This window comes from Copadichromis virginalis, linkage group LG3, assembly GCF_057382275.1.
Source record: "Copadichromis virginalis isolate Kocher_CV1m ecotype Utaka linkage group LG3, C_Virginalis_male_GT1.1, whole genome shotgun sequence".
NCBI lineage: Eukaryota > Metazoa > Chordata > Actinopteri > Cichliformes > Cichlidae > Copadichromis > Copadichromis virginalis.
In genome coordinates this window covers 62358565-62375798 of record NC_140620.1, presented here as the reverse complement: position 1 = coordinate 62375798, position 17234 = coordinate 62358565, and the positions used below count along the sequence as shown (strand labels likewise).

Sequence of the window (17234 nt, the reverse complement as noted above, 5' to 3'; positions counted from 1 at the left end):
ATGACAGCTAGGGCACAGGCTGCAGCCCTGTGAGCCTAAGCTGAATAAACAGTTAGCAAAAATGATCCATAGATGGCCTGAAATCCCCCAGTTAGCAGTTTGGTAGATAGCTATGACATGCTAATCCCATCCAGCAGCTGTATTCTACCTGTAAGCTGATCCCTGCTGAGCCAAAGCACTTTTTCATATACAAATTACAACCTTTAATAGAAACCTATTGGTCAGCATCTTATTAGCCTGCTGTTAGCTTCATTCCACAGAAAACTGAGAGAAACTAACAGAGTTGATAAAGAATAAAGAGAAATGTGCTGATTTAAAGCCTTTGAAGTGCTTCAGATGATCTCTGTCCACTTCTGTCCACTCATTCATTCATGTAAGCTTTCTAATGCAGCTTTGATCTTCACAGTCTGCTTCATGAAACTCATTCTAACCCTGAATGTCAGAGTGTTCCTCCTTCTCTTTCCCATCATTCATGCTGGCAGTGGAGGAGATTTGGATGTTGGACTGTGTTTTGGATGATGTGTGTATGTTTGTGTTGGACTGCTGTCTGTAAAGCAAACGCACATTTTGCTTTGGATTTCAGTGTCAGACAGACTTTAAGGTGGAATGAAGAGTTTGAGAGTTTCACAGTGAATTATCCAGTGGAGGATTTTTCTTCTTCTTTGAAGGTTTGAAATGTGAACATTGTTCTGCTGCAGTCAATGGACTAAACCAGAGAAGAAGAAAACAGACTTTACCATGAAGATCCTCAGTGTGGATCAGTATAATATCAGCCTGATGTCTGCAGTTTAGTGTCAGCACAACTTTCACATCATATTCATCTCAGCACAACTAAAACATGCTGACTGACCTCAGAGTTTCAAGTCCACATCCTGGACTCTCCAGGAAACCACACAGATGCTTCACTCCTGAATCCTGCAGCTTGTTGTTCCTACTCAGCTCCAGCTCTCTCAGATGGGAGGGGTTGGACTTCAGTGCTGCTGCCAGATAATCACAGCTGAACTCTGACAAACCACAGTCCATCAATCTGTATAAAGAATGAAAGATGTAAGTTTATTAGACAAAGTGTGAGCTTGAAATCATTCAGTGTTTCATCATCTGTTCAGAGCTGAAGAAGGTTCAGAATGTAGAAGTTTAGAAAATGGAAACTCCAAACAGCTGAAGCCAACAGGAAGCAGCTTCAAACAAACACAGCAAGAGAAAAAACTCTGAATGTTTCACATTAAAGTCGTACATTTATCATAAAAACAGGACAAAGACTTGAAAAAGTCGTGTTTTTCCTTCCAGGAACCACAAGGCTTCACTTTTAAAGGTGAAGTGTGAAAGAAATGGACATATTTGAAGTCCAACACCTTTTTCCAGTCACATTATTAAAGCAGACAAACTACAAGCTCATTTTCATTCCAACAAGTCATCTTCTGACCTGGACTAACAACACTGGTCTCTATGTGCAGCTGGCTGTGAGACCAGTGCTCAGGGACCGTCTACAAAGTGCAACACTGAAAGAACATCGCACACTAGCTTTGTCCCAAAACGTCGGCTGCATCCTTCGGAGGACCCGGTATTCGCGGTCTACGTGGGCCGGGTCCTTCAAAGACCGAAAAGGCTGGAAGTGCGAGGCTGTGAAATGGGACGGTCTAGCCTTCAGATTTGCGTCACCGCTGTGTCGGTGGAGTTTAATAAACTTGGCCGTCTGCTCCTTGCTATCTAAAATATAACAGGACACTGGCGTAAATTCTCGACCGTCTCACACTTCTGTTTAATCAGTTTCCTGTTTAACGTTTATTCAGCAGTGTGAAAATCCCGGAGGAACTTTGATCTCAGCCAAACCGATTTACTCCGGAACAAATAAAACACAGAAAAAAGGCAAACAATTACATTTTTAAGTTATCCGAGTGACTTATATATCATGTTTAACCTGAGTAGCGAAAGAGCAGGGGTCTGAAAACGATGAAGCCGGGCGTCCGCTGCTCTCGCCGGCTGGAGTGACCATTGAACCCCCCGGCTTGCTAGCGAGCGGGTGGGGAACAGACGTCTCCGAAAACGTCGGCACACTTTTGCAAATATGCGATGTCTTGATAAACCAAGCAGATATTTGAAGTTTACACAGCTACTTTCTCGCCTGAAAATATGTTAAAAGTTTATTTTGTGACCCAGAAAGATTAATAAGAGTAATTTGAAAACTTAGTAGCTGCCGCCATTGTTGGCAGCTGAAATTTGGCTGGGCCGCGCTATGAATTCTGGGATATGGTGGGCCACGAAGGACACACCCGACGAATCCTTCAAATTCGGGGAAATGAAGGACGCATTTGTGCATTTGCATGCGCAAAAGAAGACTTCACACACAACGCGCTCTGTTTAGACCCAGAGCAAAGAATATTGTTTGACAGATGACCCTTAATATGAAGACTTCGGACTTTACGTTTCCCAATTTTTGCTTTAAGTTATTTTGTTATTTACATAATAATGTAGATAACCTAATAATGATCCTTATTGCTGTTTTAGAGGAGCGGTGCTTCAAAGGATAGCTGCAGATTTCTCTCAGAATCTGTAGATTATACAGTACAAATAAAATGTTCACGTTTCTCCAACGTTGTCTTCCCAACAGTTTCACTGACATCTACACGGGATGGCCAGGAAGCGTTCGCGATGTCTTATCGGGCGCTGATAATTGGCGTCTGTCTTGTGTTGGTGACGTAAAAGACGGATTTAATGCGACATGACCGTTCAAACAGCAGTCGCTTTCTAAAACATCGGATATGTATCGGATTCAGTACCACATACGAAAGTGACCCAGGTCGGATTTGAAAATATCGGATTCGCGACGTTCACACTGTCATAGCATGATCGGATATGGGTCGCATAGGGTCAAAAAAGTCAGATTTATAAAGGTCAGAAAAATCTGATTTGATGCGCTTTCGCCTGCAGTGTGAACGTAGCCTTACTCTCAAATCCTCCCTAATAACAATAACATAATTACACTTTAGCCACAAGAGGGCAGCAGCATTAATACAAGTCACATGTATATAAAGGTACAGTGATTATATTACAGTGATTTTGACAAAAACAAAACAGAGGTTCATGGCAGTGTGTTTTCCATAACATACCAACCAAATTAAATAATAAAAACTTTATAACTTACAGAGCTTTTTTAGAGGCTTTGACCACTGGCAGCAGCCTCAGAAGAGCCTCCTCTGAAGCAGAGTATTTATTCAGGTCAAACACATCCAGATCTTTTTCTGATGACAGTAAGATGAAGACCAGAGCTGACCACTGAGCAGGAGACAGTTCATCTGTGGAGAGACGTCCTGAACTCAGGGACTGTTGGATCTCCTCCACTAGAGAACGATCATTCAGTTCATTCAGACAGTGAAACAGATTGATGCTTTTCTCTGCAGACAGATTCTCACTGAGCTTCTTCTTGATGTACTGAACTGCTTCTTGATTGGTCTTTGAGCTACTTCCTGTTTGTGTCATCAGGCCTTGCAAACGAGTTTGATTAGTCTTCAGACCCAAGAGAAAACGAAGGAACAAGTCCAGGTGTCCATTGGGTCTCTGTAAGGCCTTGTCCACAGCACACTGGTAGAAGTATTTCTTTGAAGATTTTCTTGTTTGAAACACCTTCCAAGTTGTTTCTTGCTCTTCCAGCAGATTGAGTCCAGAGTTGATGAAGGTCAGGTGGACATGAAGAGCAGCCAGAAACTCCTGAACACTGAGATGAACAAAGCAGAACACCTTGTTCTGGTACAGTTGTTTCTCCTCTTTAAAGATCTGTGTGAACACTCCTGAGTACACTGAGGCTGCTCTGATATCGATGCCACACTCTGTCAGGTCTGGTTCATAGAAGATCAGGTTTCCTTTCTGCAGCTGATCAAAAGCCAGTTTTCCCAGTGACTCAATCATCTTCCTGCTCTCTGGACTCCAGTGTGGATCTGTCTCAGCTCCTCCATCATATTTGATCCTCTTGACTTTGGCCTGAACCACCAGGAAGTGGATGTACATCTCAGTCAGGGTGTTGGGCAGCTCTCCTCCCTCTCTGGTTTCCAGCACATCCTCCAGAACTGTAGCAGTGATCCAGCAGAAGACTGGGATGTGACACATGATGTGGAGGCTTCGAGCTTTCTTGATGTGGGAGATGATCCTGCTGGCCTGCTCCTCATCTCTGAATCTCTTCCTGAAGTACTCCTCCTTCTGTGGGTCAGTGAACCCTCTGACCTCTGTCACCATGTCGACACACTGAGGAGGGATCTGATTGGCTGCTGCAGGTCGTGTTGTTATCCAAAGGCGAGCAGAAGGGAGCAGGTTCCCTCTGATGAGGTTTGTCAGCAGCTCATCCAATGAGGTGGACTTTCTGGTTTCAGTCAGGATTTTAGTTTTGTGGAAGTCCAAATTAAGTCGACACTCATCCAGACCATCAAGTATGAACACAACCTGGAAGTCTTCAAGCCTGCAGATTCCTGATTCGTTAGTTTGATTAAAGAAGTGATGAACAAGTTCCACCAAGCTGAACTTTTCCTCTTTCAGCACATTCAGCTCTCTGAAAGTGAATGGAAATATGAACTGGATGTCCTGGTTGGCTTTGTCTTCAGCCCAGTCCAGGCTGTATTTCTGTGTTAAGACTGTTTTCCCAATGCCAGCCACTCCCTTTGTCAGCACTGTTCTGATTGGTTCGTCTCTTCCTGGTGAGGCTTTAAAGATGTCTTCTTGTCTGATTGTTGTTTCTGGTCTGTCTGGTTTCCTGGATGCTGTTTCAATCTGTCTGACCTCATGTTCATCATTGACCTCTGCAGTCCCTCCCTCTGTGATGTAGAGCTCTGTGTAGATCTGATTCAGGAGGGTTGGGCTTCCTGCTTTAGCGATGCCCTCAAACACACACTGGAACTTCTTCTTCAGTTGGGCTTTAAGTTCTCGTTTACAGAGTGGAGCAAATATTTCTGAAGGTAAGAAATTCAGAAAAAAATATTATATAATAAATATCATAGCCTTTCAGTACCCTGAAAGGATGAATGTCTATTGGTCCATTTCTTGAGCTATTAGGAAAGATCAATATTCAGTCTTTAGAGAAATTCTCTTACTGCTCTGCAGATGGTCAGCCATCTCATGCTGCTTAAGTCTCCTCAAGAAGTGGAGTGTGATCTTCAGAAATGCTTCTCTGCAGCTCTTTCTTTCATCTTCATCCTCTCCTTCAAACATCTCCTCATCCTCCATCTGGCTCTTTAAAGTTTCTGGGTGATCTGGACTCAGAAGCTTCTGGATCTTCTTCAGCTCGTTCTTCACAAACATGGTGATGTTGTCCTCCAGCCGCTGGAAAAGAAAACTATATGAATTACCCAGTGGTAAATGAACTGGTTCTTATATAGCTCTCTTTGATACTCTGTGCACACAAAGCTTTTTATACAACATGCCTCATTCAACCAAGCACATTGTTCTATGCTTAAATACTTTCTTTCACACTCTGATGGATGCATCAGAGGGCAGCTTGGGTTTAGTACGTTACCCAGTACATTTGCCAGCCAGGGTTTGATTCACAAACCTAACTAGTAGCTGACCTGCTCCCCTCCTGAGCTACAGTCACCCCAATCTGACTGAAATCATGGAGCCCAAACTCTGACTTATGTTGGACACACTGACAATCCTCTGGTCCACAAAGTGCAGCATAGAGGTGACTGAAAAGAACAAATGTAAACGTAGTACTACAAACCATAACCACAGAGTCCAGGTGTGTTTGATGTTGCTGTGCAGACTGACCAGTGGAAACCTCTGCTCTCTGCTGGTCCACTCTGTGGAGGAGTAATGTATAATTAGCTCATGTTATGTCTGTCCACACACAGACACAAGCTAAAGGTCCATGAAGTGATGTTTGGATGGGTTCAGTCAATCAGATGACTGTCATGGTGGAGCTTTGCTAGTCCTGCTGATCCCACTGAGAATTAACAACTCAGTTTCCAGATGTCTGTAGTTTTCTGCTCAGTTTCTTTAGTCCCAACAGCTCTTACCATCTCCTGCATAAAGCTTTCCCTCCATGCTCAGATGCCCTGGAACAAGGTGCTCTCTTTATATCAGTGACTGGTTTAAAGGGACAACTTGCAGTGCTCGCCAAACTTTGTGTCAGCAAAAGTAGTTCTAATGTTTCTTACATTTATTACATTTTTACATTTTTACACACACAAATCAATGAACGCAAAAACATGAACTTTCCAGATATTTTGTTTCACAATGTTACAAAACTCAGTTCAAAACTACACAGTCTGATTTACAAGTACAAAATATTTATGACCACAGTTTGAGCCGATGTATGTCCCGAGTCTGTGGACTCAGTGGTTTTGTTTTGATTGTTATTGTCTTTTGTTACAATTTCATTCTGATTAAGATTTTCTAGTTCTGAGGTTTTGGTTTCTGTGTTCCCTCTGTACTGTGTTAGTATTGTGTCTCTGTGTTCACTTCCTGTTTTATTTTGACAGTGCCATGTCCTATGTTAGTGTGTCTACTTTTGCTTCCCCTTGTCTGGTTATGTCCAATGAATCCTGCTGTGTCTCCCTTTTCTCATTCCCTGATGGCTCTTTTGTGTATATGAGCCCTTTGTTTTCTCCTGCTTGTTGCTGGTTCGTCTGTGTTGTCTCCCCGTGTCTCCGTTTAAGGTTTCAGGTTAGTTTTGTAGTTTTTTCAGTAGAGGTTATCTTAGCTTCTGCACAGGCCATCTCCACTGCACTTCACCGTTTCAATAAAGCTCACTCACTTCACAGCAGTGTCGGCATCTTGGGTCCTTTATTAAATTCAACATGGCTCGCCCCGCTAGCTGTGACATAAGATGTTGTTACGACTGTGACCGTAATTGTGTGTGGATTTGAGTGTCTAGGTGCTCCTCCGGGATTGACGATTTGGCGTTGGTAATGTGTTGTTTTTGCGTGACTGTTATGTGTTTCCTACTTTACTTTGAAAGTCTGTGTTATCTTAGTGTGTTCAGTTTACATTTTCCTTGTCTCGTCAGGTCTAATTTGCCCCAGCTGTGTTTCCCTCCTGTGGTCCATTCCCTGATTGCTCCTTCTATGTATTTAAGCCTTGTGTTTCAGTATGTCATGTTCGCGATCTTCTTCCCCCCCGTTGTAAATAGTTTGGCGCCTTGTGTTGTGATGTAAATAAATATCATATTTTGCTTTAAAGAAAATAGTGGTCGATACTTTCGTTTTGGGATGATTTTTGTGGAAACCCGTATTAGTTTTTTCTCGTGTGTTTTTACCTTATTTTTATTTTCCTTATTTTTATTTTCCTGCGTTGCACCCCGGTTGCCTAGGCCGGGGTGTAACATATGGGGGCTCGTCCAATCACTGTGGGGTCCGAGGGCCGCTTCAGCCGTTCGCCGTTGCTGGAGGGTCCGAGGGAGGGACCGCTTCAGCCTCCGTCTGTCTTCGCTGGAGGGCCCGGGGTCCGCTCCAGCCTTCATCCGCCGTCGCTGGAGCGTCCGAGGGACCGCCTCAGCCTTCGTCGTCTGCTGGAGGGTCAGGGGGACCGCTCCAGCCTCCATCAGTTTCATCTGCCTCCGCTGGAGGGTCCGTGGGACCGCTTCAGTCTTCATTTGCCTTCGCTGGAGGATCCGAGGGACCGCCCCAGCCTTCGTCGTCTGCTGGAGGGTCCGTGGGACCGCTCCAGCCTTCATCCACCTTCGCTGGAGTGTCCGAGGGACCGCTCCAGCCTTCATCAGCTTCGTTTGTCTTCGCTGGAGGATCCGAGGGACCGCTCCAGCCTTCTGCAGCTGGTGGGCTGCGTGTCCGTGTGTGCAGCTGGTGGGCTGCGTGTCTGTTTTTGCAGCTAGTGAGCTGCTCGTCTGTCTTCGCTGGAGGGTCCGAGGGCCCGCTCCGGTTTTCCGTTTCCACTGGAGGACCCGTCCAGTCATCAGCGTCGCCTGCGGGACGGTGGCCGGTGCCGTATGGGCTGGACATGGAACAAACATTTTTCGTTGGGGTTGTATGTTTTAAATGTTTGTTTTTTTGGGTGGGGGGTATGTTGGGTCTGTGCTGGGTCGGGTGTGCTGCCTGTGCGGGTGTTTGCCGATCGCAACCCACTGGTGTTCCTTTCCCAAATGTGCAACTCCAATCAAAGACTTATGCGCTGGTCCTTGTTGTTGCAAGATTTTAACTTGGAGATCAGTTACTAGAAAGGGAAGGATAACGTATTGGCTGACACCCTGTCTAGAGCACTGTCTCCTTGAATTAAACATTTTGGGGTTAATGTTAATTCTTGGGTAAGGGGGTGTTACGACTGTGACCGTAATTGTGTGTGGATTTGAGTGTCTAGGTGCTCCTCCGGGATTGACGATTTGGCGTTGGTAATGTGTTGTTTTTGCGTGACTGTTATGTGTTTCCTACTTTACTTTGAAAGTCTGTGTTATCTTAGTGTGTTCAGTTTACATTTTCCTTGTCTCGTCAGGTCTAATTTGCCCCAGCTGTGTTTCCCTCCTGTGGTCCATTCCCTGATTGCTCCTTCTATGTATTTAAGCCTTGTGTTTCAGTATGTCATGTTCGCGATCTTCTTCCCCCCCGTTGTAAATAGTTTGGCGCCTTGTGTTGCGATGTAAATAAATATCATATTTTGCTTTAAAGAAAATAGTGGTCGATACTTTCGTTTTGGGATGATTTTTGTGGAAACCCGTATTAGTTTTTTCTCGTGTGTTTTTACCTTATTTTTATTTTCCTTATTTTTATTTTCCTGCGTTGCACCCCGGTTGCCTAGGCCGGGGTGTAACAATGTGAAAACAATATCCAAAAAACACGAGAGACAAACAGGGAATAGTTTTAAGGTGCAGGGCCAACAAACTGAGTCTAGCCATGAACTCAGAGTTGATTGAATTAGCATTTTGAATTGGCTGATCTGAGCAATCAAGTCTATGTTCACTTTGAGTTAAGATTATACGTGATTGATGGAAAAGAAAAAAGCCGTCATCAGCAACTGATTCTGATTTAGCAGGTTTTCAAATCTAAACGGTACCCATCCCTAGCTGGCTGTAGTTAAACCTTTACTTAAAAAGCATCCCTAGACCCAGCTGTCTTAGCTAATTATAGGCCGATCTCCAACCTGACAATCCTTGAAAGAGTAGTTGGGGGGCGACAATCAGAGGGGCAGTGTGATGATCTTAGGTTACGAACTACCGCAGTCAAGTCATTAAGGGAGACAGGATCAAACTGCTCTAAGACAGCTGAGCACACAGGAGAAAGACTCTGATCTGAGGCAGCAGTCGGCGAGACAAGAGCCCTAATAGATAGAAGCTTGTTGTTAAAAAATGCTAAAAAGAGTGACGCTGAAAAACTAGTTCATGCATTTATTACTTCCAAGGCTGGACGACTGTAATTCATTATTATCAGGATGTCCTAAAAACTCCCTGAAAAGCCTTCAGCTAATCCAAAATGCTGCAGCAAGAGTCCTGACAGGGACTAGAAAGAGAGCAGATTTCTCCTGTTTTGGCTTCCCTTCATTGGCTGCTCCTCACATACAAGGTCTTAAATAATCAGGCCCCATCTTATCTTAATGCTGCACCACAACACCTGATCTCTGGTTTCCTCACCTCTTCAATCCCACTTTAATACTTGACTAAACTCATTTTCCTGTTTAGGTGTTGAGGCAAAGCCGCCCATCTACAATGCAGGCAACAGCAAACGGAGCTATTTTTGATTCCCTTTGGGTTTTTTCTACTTTTGTGCTACAAAATGTTCAAGCTGATTAAATTCATTAGAATAAAAGTTCAGATAATTTTCTCATATTAATGTTGGAGGTAGAAATTCAGGTAACTTTGCACAAAAACTGGCAGAAATTTCCTTCAAAGATGGAGTTTTTACTTTAATACTGTGAGTACATTTCAGAGCCTGGACTCTTTTACCTTTACTTGAGTAAAGAAGCTGAATCAGTATTTCAGCTTTAAGAGGGTATTTTAACACAAACATCAGTCCTTCTACTTAAGTATGTTTGACACTTTGTTTACGTCTAAATTAACTTTACTGTTAACGAGTTTTCATGTTTCTGTAATCCACCAGTGTGCTCATGCTTTTTTAATTGAAAACATATTTTTAATGATCAAATATAATTATGTTTGTTATTTGTGGATTTTAAATGTCCTTGACAGAGACAGATGATGATCATTATCCTGCACTGTGGTCTCAGGTTTGGTCGAGCTAGCACAAAGAATGGCTATGTTGAACTTCCTCCTGGGATCTACACTAAGAAGTGAGTCCAACATTAGCAGGGTCTCTTTCCTTTATCTGGATTCACTTTAGCATTCACAGTCACGTGAAGCTTGTTATTAACTCGATAAGTCAACCCAGGGTTTCAGCTGAGCGCTCACATGAAACACATGGTGTTGGCAGCATCTGATCAATCATATTCATGGAGACGTGTATCAGCAACAGAGCAGCTGAGTTTGCAGAAGGAAGTCAAACTAAACCACAGGAACAATATGAGGAGATTACACACATAATAAAATACTAGCAGTAACACAGCTGCTGCAGACAAATCAGTCGTGTGATCGTGTGTGAGAGGAGAAGGACTGTAAAGGAGTTTGGTGTTAAAAGCTCTGTATGAATGTGGGAGACTTTGAAGGGCTTTAAAAAGGCCAATATAAAATAAAAGGCAGCAAAATTGCTGAGTGTGAAAGTCACCAGACTTATCAGACCTCTGTGATTAAGACCTGTAAGAACACCTGTTTGTACTTGTTGCCATTATATCAAACACACACGTATATTAAGCCTTTGTTTGAACTCTGGTTGAATTTGTTACTTTCAGACTGTGAAACATCACAGAGGCTGCAGCTGCAGATCTTTTATTCACCTGGAAATTTACTTTAAATGTTAGATGGAAAATGTATTGCTCAGTTTCACCAAAGTAAGAACAAGAATCCATAAACCTTCATAAAGACAAACATCTCCCAGAACATTGAGCTGCTGAAGTGTCACTGAAGGGAAAAACTATTTGTCCTCCTCCATCCAGCAACACCTGAAACACCTGAGTGGAAGCTCCTCCCTACACTGTGTTTGAAGCAAAGCACAAAGGAGACACCTGCTGGAGCAGCTGGAGTCCTACAGACACTCAGCCTCTTCACTACACAAACACCTCCTACAACATCCACTCTTTCCACTCTGACTGCTGTGTTTGTGGAAACACTCCAACACACACCGCTTCACATACCAACATAGAAATGTGTGAAAAAGAGCTGAGCTGATATTAAACATGAGGATTTATTCAGAAATACAGAGTCAGGAACAACATCTAGACACAGATTACCTCTCAGCAGCAGAAGAACAGCCTTTAAAGTATACACCAAAACCCTTCGACTCGTTGCTCTTTAAGGAAACACAGCTGGGTTCAGGTCCAGGAGATTCTGGCCTCTTATTGATCCTAAAAGAAAAACAATAAATGTAACAGCTTCATGAGACAGGAAGGAAAAACTGGAAATATTAAATTAAAGACATGATGAACAATCTCATAAAAATAATGTACTTACTCTTTGTCACATAACAGTCTTTTGTTAAAGTTTACAATAACACCCTTGCTTAGTCTTTGCTCTGTACTGCAGTACTTGCACTGGTTTCACTGGACAAGTCTGCATGTGAATCTACAACTGATCTGACATTGTGGCACAAACACAGTAAACAAACACTACGAGCACCTTGTTTCATGTGCAGTGGCTTTCTTCTCATTCTGTTACTGAACACTGTATGAAAAGCCTCTCACTGCCAGCATCCTTCCAGCCCCACGACAACAAGACCAACTCACATCTTCACAACACCAAGAATTTTTCCCCTTTTCTTTGGAGAAACTGAGAAGCCAATAGGATTGTAGCTCAAACTTGCCCACAGTCCTGCTTCATCACTGCTCACTCCTACCTGTGTTGGTGCTGAGTGGACAGTCATAGCCTGCTGCTAGCATGAATGCTAAACGTACTGCTGTGGATGATCAGCAGAAAAACATGTGGTCAGTTTGACTGTTTGCTGTATTTAAAGTGTTTTTCTCAGTTCGTCTGTATTCAAAGTGCATTCGGGGCTTTAGCTGACAGCTCTTTGTGCTAACAAACTAAACTCTCTTAGTTTAAGCCAACAGACCAAACACAAAGCCTGCTGCTGCCTCCATGGGTTAGCTTGTGTGACTGGTGTTTACACCAATGAAATCTAAATCACACTACAGGGAGAGCAGAATTATTAGGCAAATGAGTATTTTGTCCACATCATCCTCTTCATGCATGTTGTCTTACTCCAAGCTGTATAGGCTCGAAAGCCTACTACCAATCAAGCATATTAGGTGATGTGCATCTCTGTAATGAGAAGGGGTGTGGTCTAATGACATCAACACCCTATATCAGGTGTGCATAATTATTAGGTAACGTCCTTTCCTTTGGCAAAATGGGTCAAAAGAAGGACTTGACAGGCTCAGAAAAGTCAAAAATAGTGAGATATCTTGCAGAGGGATGCAGCAGTCTCAAAATTGCAAAGCTTCTGAAGCGTGATCATCGAACAATCAAGCGTTTCATTCAAAATAGTCAACAGGGTCGCAAGAAGCGTGTGGAAAAACCAAGGCGCAAAATAACTGCCCATGAACTGAGAAAAGTCAAGCGTGCAGCTGCCAAGATGCCACTTGCCACCAGTTTGGCCATATTTCAGAGCTGCAACATCACTGGAGTGCCCAAAAGCACAAGGTGTGCAATACTCGGAGACATGGCCAAGGTAAGAAAGGCTGAAAGACGACCACCACTGAACAAGACACACAAGCTGAAACGTCAAGACTGGGCCAAGAAATATCTCAAGACTGGTTTTTCTAAGGTTTTATGGACTGATGAAATGAGAGTGAGTCTTGATGGGCCAGATGGATGGGCCCGTGGCTGGATTGGTAAAGGGCAGAGAGCTCCAGTCCGACTCAGACGCCAGCAAGGTGGAGGTGGAGTACTGGTTTGGGCTGGTATCATCAAAGATGAGCTTGTGGGGCCTTTTCGGGTTGAGGATGGAGTCAAGCTCAACTCCCAGTCCTACTGCCAGTTTCTCAAAGACACCTTCTTCAAGCAGTGGTACAGGAAGAAGTCTGCATCCTTCAAGAAAAACATGATTTTCATGCAGGACAATGCTCCATCACACGCGTCCAAGTACTCCACAGCGTGGCTGGCAAGAAAGGGTATAAAAGAAGAAAAACTAATGACATGGCCACCTTGTTCACCTGATCTGAACCCCATTGAGAACCTGTGGTCCATCATCAAATGTGAGATTTACAAGGAGGGAAAACAGTACACCTCTCTGAACAGTGTCTGGGAGGCTGTGGTTGCTGCTGCACGCAATGTTGATGGTGAACAGATCAAAACACTGACAGAACCCATGGATGGCAGGCTTTTGAGTGTCCTTGCAAAGAAAGGTGGCTATATTGGTCGCTGATTTGTTTTTGTTTTGTTTTTGAATGTCAGAAATGTATATTTGTGAATGTGGAGATGTTATATTGGTTTCACTGGTAAAAATAAATAATTGAAATGGGTATATATTTGTTTTTTGTTAAGTTGCCTAATAATTATGCACAGTAATAGTCACCTGCACACACAGATATCCCCCTAAAATAGCTCAAACTAAAAACAAACTAAAAACTACTTCCAAAAACATTCAGCTTTGACATTAATGAGTTTTTTGGGTTCATTGAGAACATGGTTGTTGTTCAATAATAACATTATTCCTCAAAAATACAACTTGCCTAATAATTCTGCACTCCCTGTAATGTGTCCTCCAAGGTGTTTGGTGGGAGCACCGAGTGAAACATAAGAGCTCTGGTAAAATAACAAACAGGGCTGTGAGAGCAACTGAAGTGATAAAAATACTGTTTAAAGATAAAAAACACTTTGATGTTCTCTCGTCACCTAACAAAGTCCAAACCCTGTGAACTATTTGAGCTTTAATAACTGTGGATTCAGGTATCCTGAACCCATCTTTGGACATTTGTAATTAAATATTTTAAAACTCCATCAAAGACTCCTGATGTGGCTGTTTGGAGAAGGAAAAGAGGGACAAAGTGGAGCGTCGAGCTGAGGCTTCATTCACTGCAAACCTACAGTTATGTTTTCTTATTTCTGCTGTTTGCATGTTCACAGCTGAAATAAAGCTGCCTCTTTGACTTCATCCTGTTGTGTTTGGGTCCAATCCTGCCTGCCACACAGCGCTACAGGACAAAGTCTAATATTTTTATCTTTTTAATGAATCTTTGGTCATATTTATCCAGGAAAACACAAACATGTAAAGGAGTCATCACAGTTCTCTGACCTCGTTGGTCCAGGTTCAGCACTGAAGTCTGGAGGGTGAACTTTGGACCAGTCACTCCTCACAGACGGACAGCTGGATCCTGCAGACTGTGACCTCTGACCTCTGCAGACACAAACATGTTTTATTCAATGATCAATTCTCTGATAAAGTGATTGAAGCAGCTGTGATCACACAGACTGCAGATAATGCAGCTGTTTCCTGTCAGTAACAGTCCTCTTAGATTAGAGTTCAGCTTTTTACAGGAAAACAAATGTCCCTGAATGCAACAGTGAGACACAGTCTGTGTGGCTGTGATAGCTGCCGTTAGGAGCGCTCATGTGTTTGCAGTTAGACGAGGAGATGTTACCATCATGGACACGTTAACAAATCCTGTAGCATCACGTGGCACAAACACTTTGTGTTCCTGTCATCTGCAAGCAACAGGAAGTTCATTAATAAAGGCGGGATGGAGACGCGACTGTGATGGTTCTCCTTCATCCAGCTGTTACACACATCTGGGCTCACACGACGAGCCTTTGTCTAATACAGCAGCTGCTCTCTGAACACTTTTCTGAAGAGGAGCTGCACAAACCTTTGTTTGCTTTCTAGAGCAGCGTATCAAAGTCAAACTACCCACTGCTAGCAGCTGTTTCTATCATAGTTTAGGATCCAGATGTGTGAGGTCTAGATTTACACCTCTGATTAAAATACATAGTTAAAAACAGCCAATTGAGTCCAAATGTGTCTTAAACCAGATAAACTGACAGTTACAGCTGAGCCTGTGTGTCCTTGGAGACACTGCTCTGCTACAGAGATGCATTTTAGAAACCAGGAAACATCAAAATCATTTAAATCAGAGAGTTCTTGTTACTAACAGCTCACCTCTCTGCAGCAGACACAGGCTGGGATTTAAAATCAATGCCTCGACGATTGGACCGGTCACTCTTTAAGGACACAGAGCTGGATGGTTTCTGATTGATGCTAAAAGTAAGTGAACATGAAACATGTGTCACATCCAATGTGTCCAATACATTACATAAAAAGTATAAACAAACTATGTAAATAGTTTATTATTTAAATCGTTAAATAGTAAAAAGCTGATTAAAATTTCAAACATTTTAACACTGACATGAACTTACTTTTTGTCAGATGACTTTTTTTGCCCTAAATTATGAAAGAAATGCTTCACCCGTTTGCTCTTAGAGGACACACTTCTGGGTGGAGGTCCAGGCTGGTTCCTGTGAATAATGATGGAGCAGTGATGTGAGTGCTGAGCTGTGACATGGAGAAGAGTCATGGACAGTTAGAGATGGTCATCTCACCTCTGAGCTTTGGTCTGGCTCTCATGTTCCCCACACAGAGTGCTTTTAGAGGGAGGGACTCCCTCCTCTCTGTCCTCACACTGATCCATGCTGCTCAATTCACATCAGCTCACACACACTTTCTACCTTCACCTGCAGAGGAAACACAAATCATTCATGTGCACATCAACTGAGAGCTGCAGAGGTCGTGTCTGATGTGTTGGACTAACATCCATCTGAGACGCAGCTTTCATCAGTTCACTACGAAAAGTGTCACAGAGCCCAGTTCAGCCTCCAAATCCTCCATTACTGTAGTCCTACAAAGCAGCAGGTCAAACATGGCTGCAGAGAGCAGCTTTATGTCAGTAACCATGTCCAGGACCGAGCTGACTGCTTACAGAGTTCATACTCTAACTGCTAGCTGCTCTGCTAGCTAAGCTAACTCAGTAACAGTGACTCTGACAGCAGTTACTGTGGAACAGCGGCCGAGCTCAGGACACATTCAGTGTGTTTAGTCTGAGTCCTGGACTCTGATTCAATGGATTCAATCCAGCTCAGAGTTTCATGTGTTCATCAGAATAAAATACATGTACTAATATAACAGAAGTAATGCTCTGAATGCAGGACTGTAATGGAGGATAAATAAGGTTTTTACAGCCTGAAAGAAACATTCAGTTCATATATTTGTAGACAGTGAAGCAGTTTTTAATACTGCAGCTGTTTCCTTCACCTGTGTGTGTGTGAGCCACACCTTCATGTGCTGCTTTAGAAATATGTGGTCTGACTGCTCAGACTGAGTCTAGGAGGAAAGTTCACACGCTGGAGAAAGTTTTGTTCCTAACTTTGTCAGAGTTCGGCTCCAAAGACAAAGAAGACGGAGCTCACAGTCTGTAGATGGTCCTCAGTGTGTGTGTGAAGCACACAGGAGTGTGTTTATGTCAGCAAATCAGTGTGTGTGAAGAGTCTGAGGGAGTGTGTGAATGAGACTCAACACTGAAACCAACAGTCCAAGAAAAGCGTCTGGATTTCTTTAAGTTTAACTTAAAGAAGTCCAGACGCTTTTCTTTTTGTCTCCATAATGCTGCAATGTTATCTGCCCCAGAAACACTGTGCAGAAGCTCTGATGGTGACACAGAAAAGTCACAGTGGAGATACTTCTGTCCACCTTTGATTAGACTCATTATAAAAAGGAAACAAAGTTTGAACACAGTCATGTTTCCAGTTCACTGACTTACATTTATTCCATGGACACTCACTCTAACCTGAAGCACAGCTACAACCCAACATTGTTGAGGCCTCATCTCCTCCTTTCCTGACTGTAGAGGTTAAATATGCAACAACCGACAAATAAAAGAATTTGGTTCATTTCAAAGAAATTCACACGGCGACCAAGTAAAGTAACCGTAGTAAAGGAGACAACATCCCGTTGATTGTGGGATTATTTGAAAGATTTGCTTTAGTCACGTCACCAAATGCAGTTGAACCACCCGTGGATCCATGTTTGACCATTCTACCACTCTGAGCTCTGCTTTTGAATCATTTTATTATTATCATCATTCATTTATTCATTCTTTGGAGGGGGGCTATTTCCTAATGCCGCCCTAATAAGCTGATGTTCAAGGGGAAATATAACAGAAACTCTTTCAGTGTTATTCATTAATAAATTAACAGATAAACTGTGAAGAAG

At 43.0% G+C, this 17234-nt stretch overlaps 1 protein-coding gene across 2 annotated transcripts; it reads right to left on the bottom strand.

The window, feature by feature from the left end:
• Positions 1-831: 831 nt before the first annotated feature.
• Positions 832-15698, bottom strand: LOC146716512 (protein NLRC3-like). 2 transcript variants are annotated; one of them, XM_085452547.1, is made up of 7 exons: positions 15569-15698; positions 15386-15484; positions 15129-15227; positions 14268-14369; positions 5702-5780; positions 5076-5304; positions 3139-4934 (listed from the first exon to the last, which is right to left on the bottom strand). In XM_085452547.1, exons 1-7 carry the CDS (start codon positions 15655-15657, stop codon positions 3139-3141), a joined length of 2493 nt encoding a protein of 830 aa, XP_085308673.1. In that variant the 5' UTR covers positions 15658-15698. The 2 variants fall into 2 exon arrangements, with proteins under 2 accessions (XP_085308671.1, XP_085308673.1); XM_085452545.1 differs by lacking the exons at positions 5702-5780; positions 14268-14369; positions 15129-15227; positions 15386-15484; positions 15569-15698 and adding an exon at positions 832-1027 and having other exon boundaries at positions 3143-4934; positions 5076-5299.
• Between the last annotated feature and the right edge of the window lie 1536 nt (positions 15699-17234).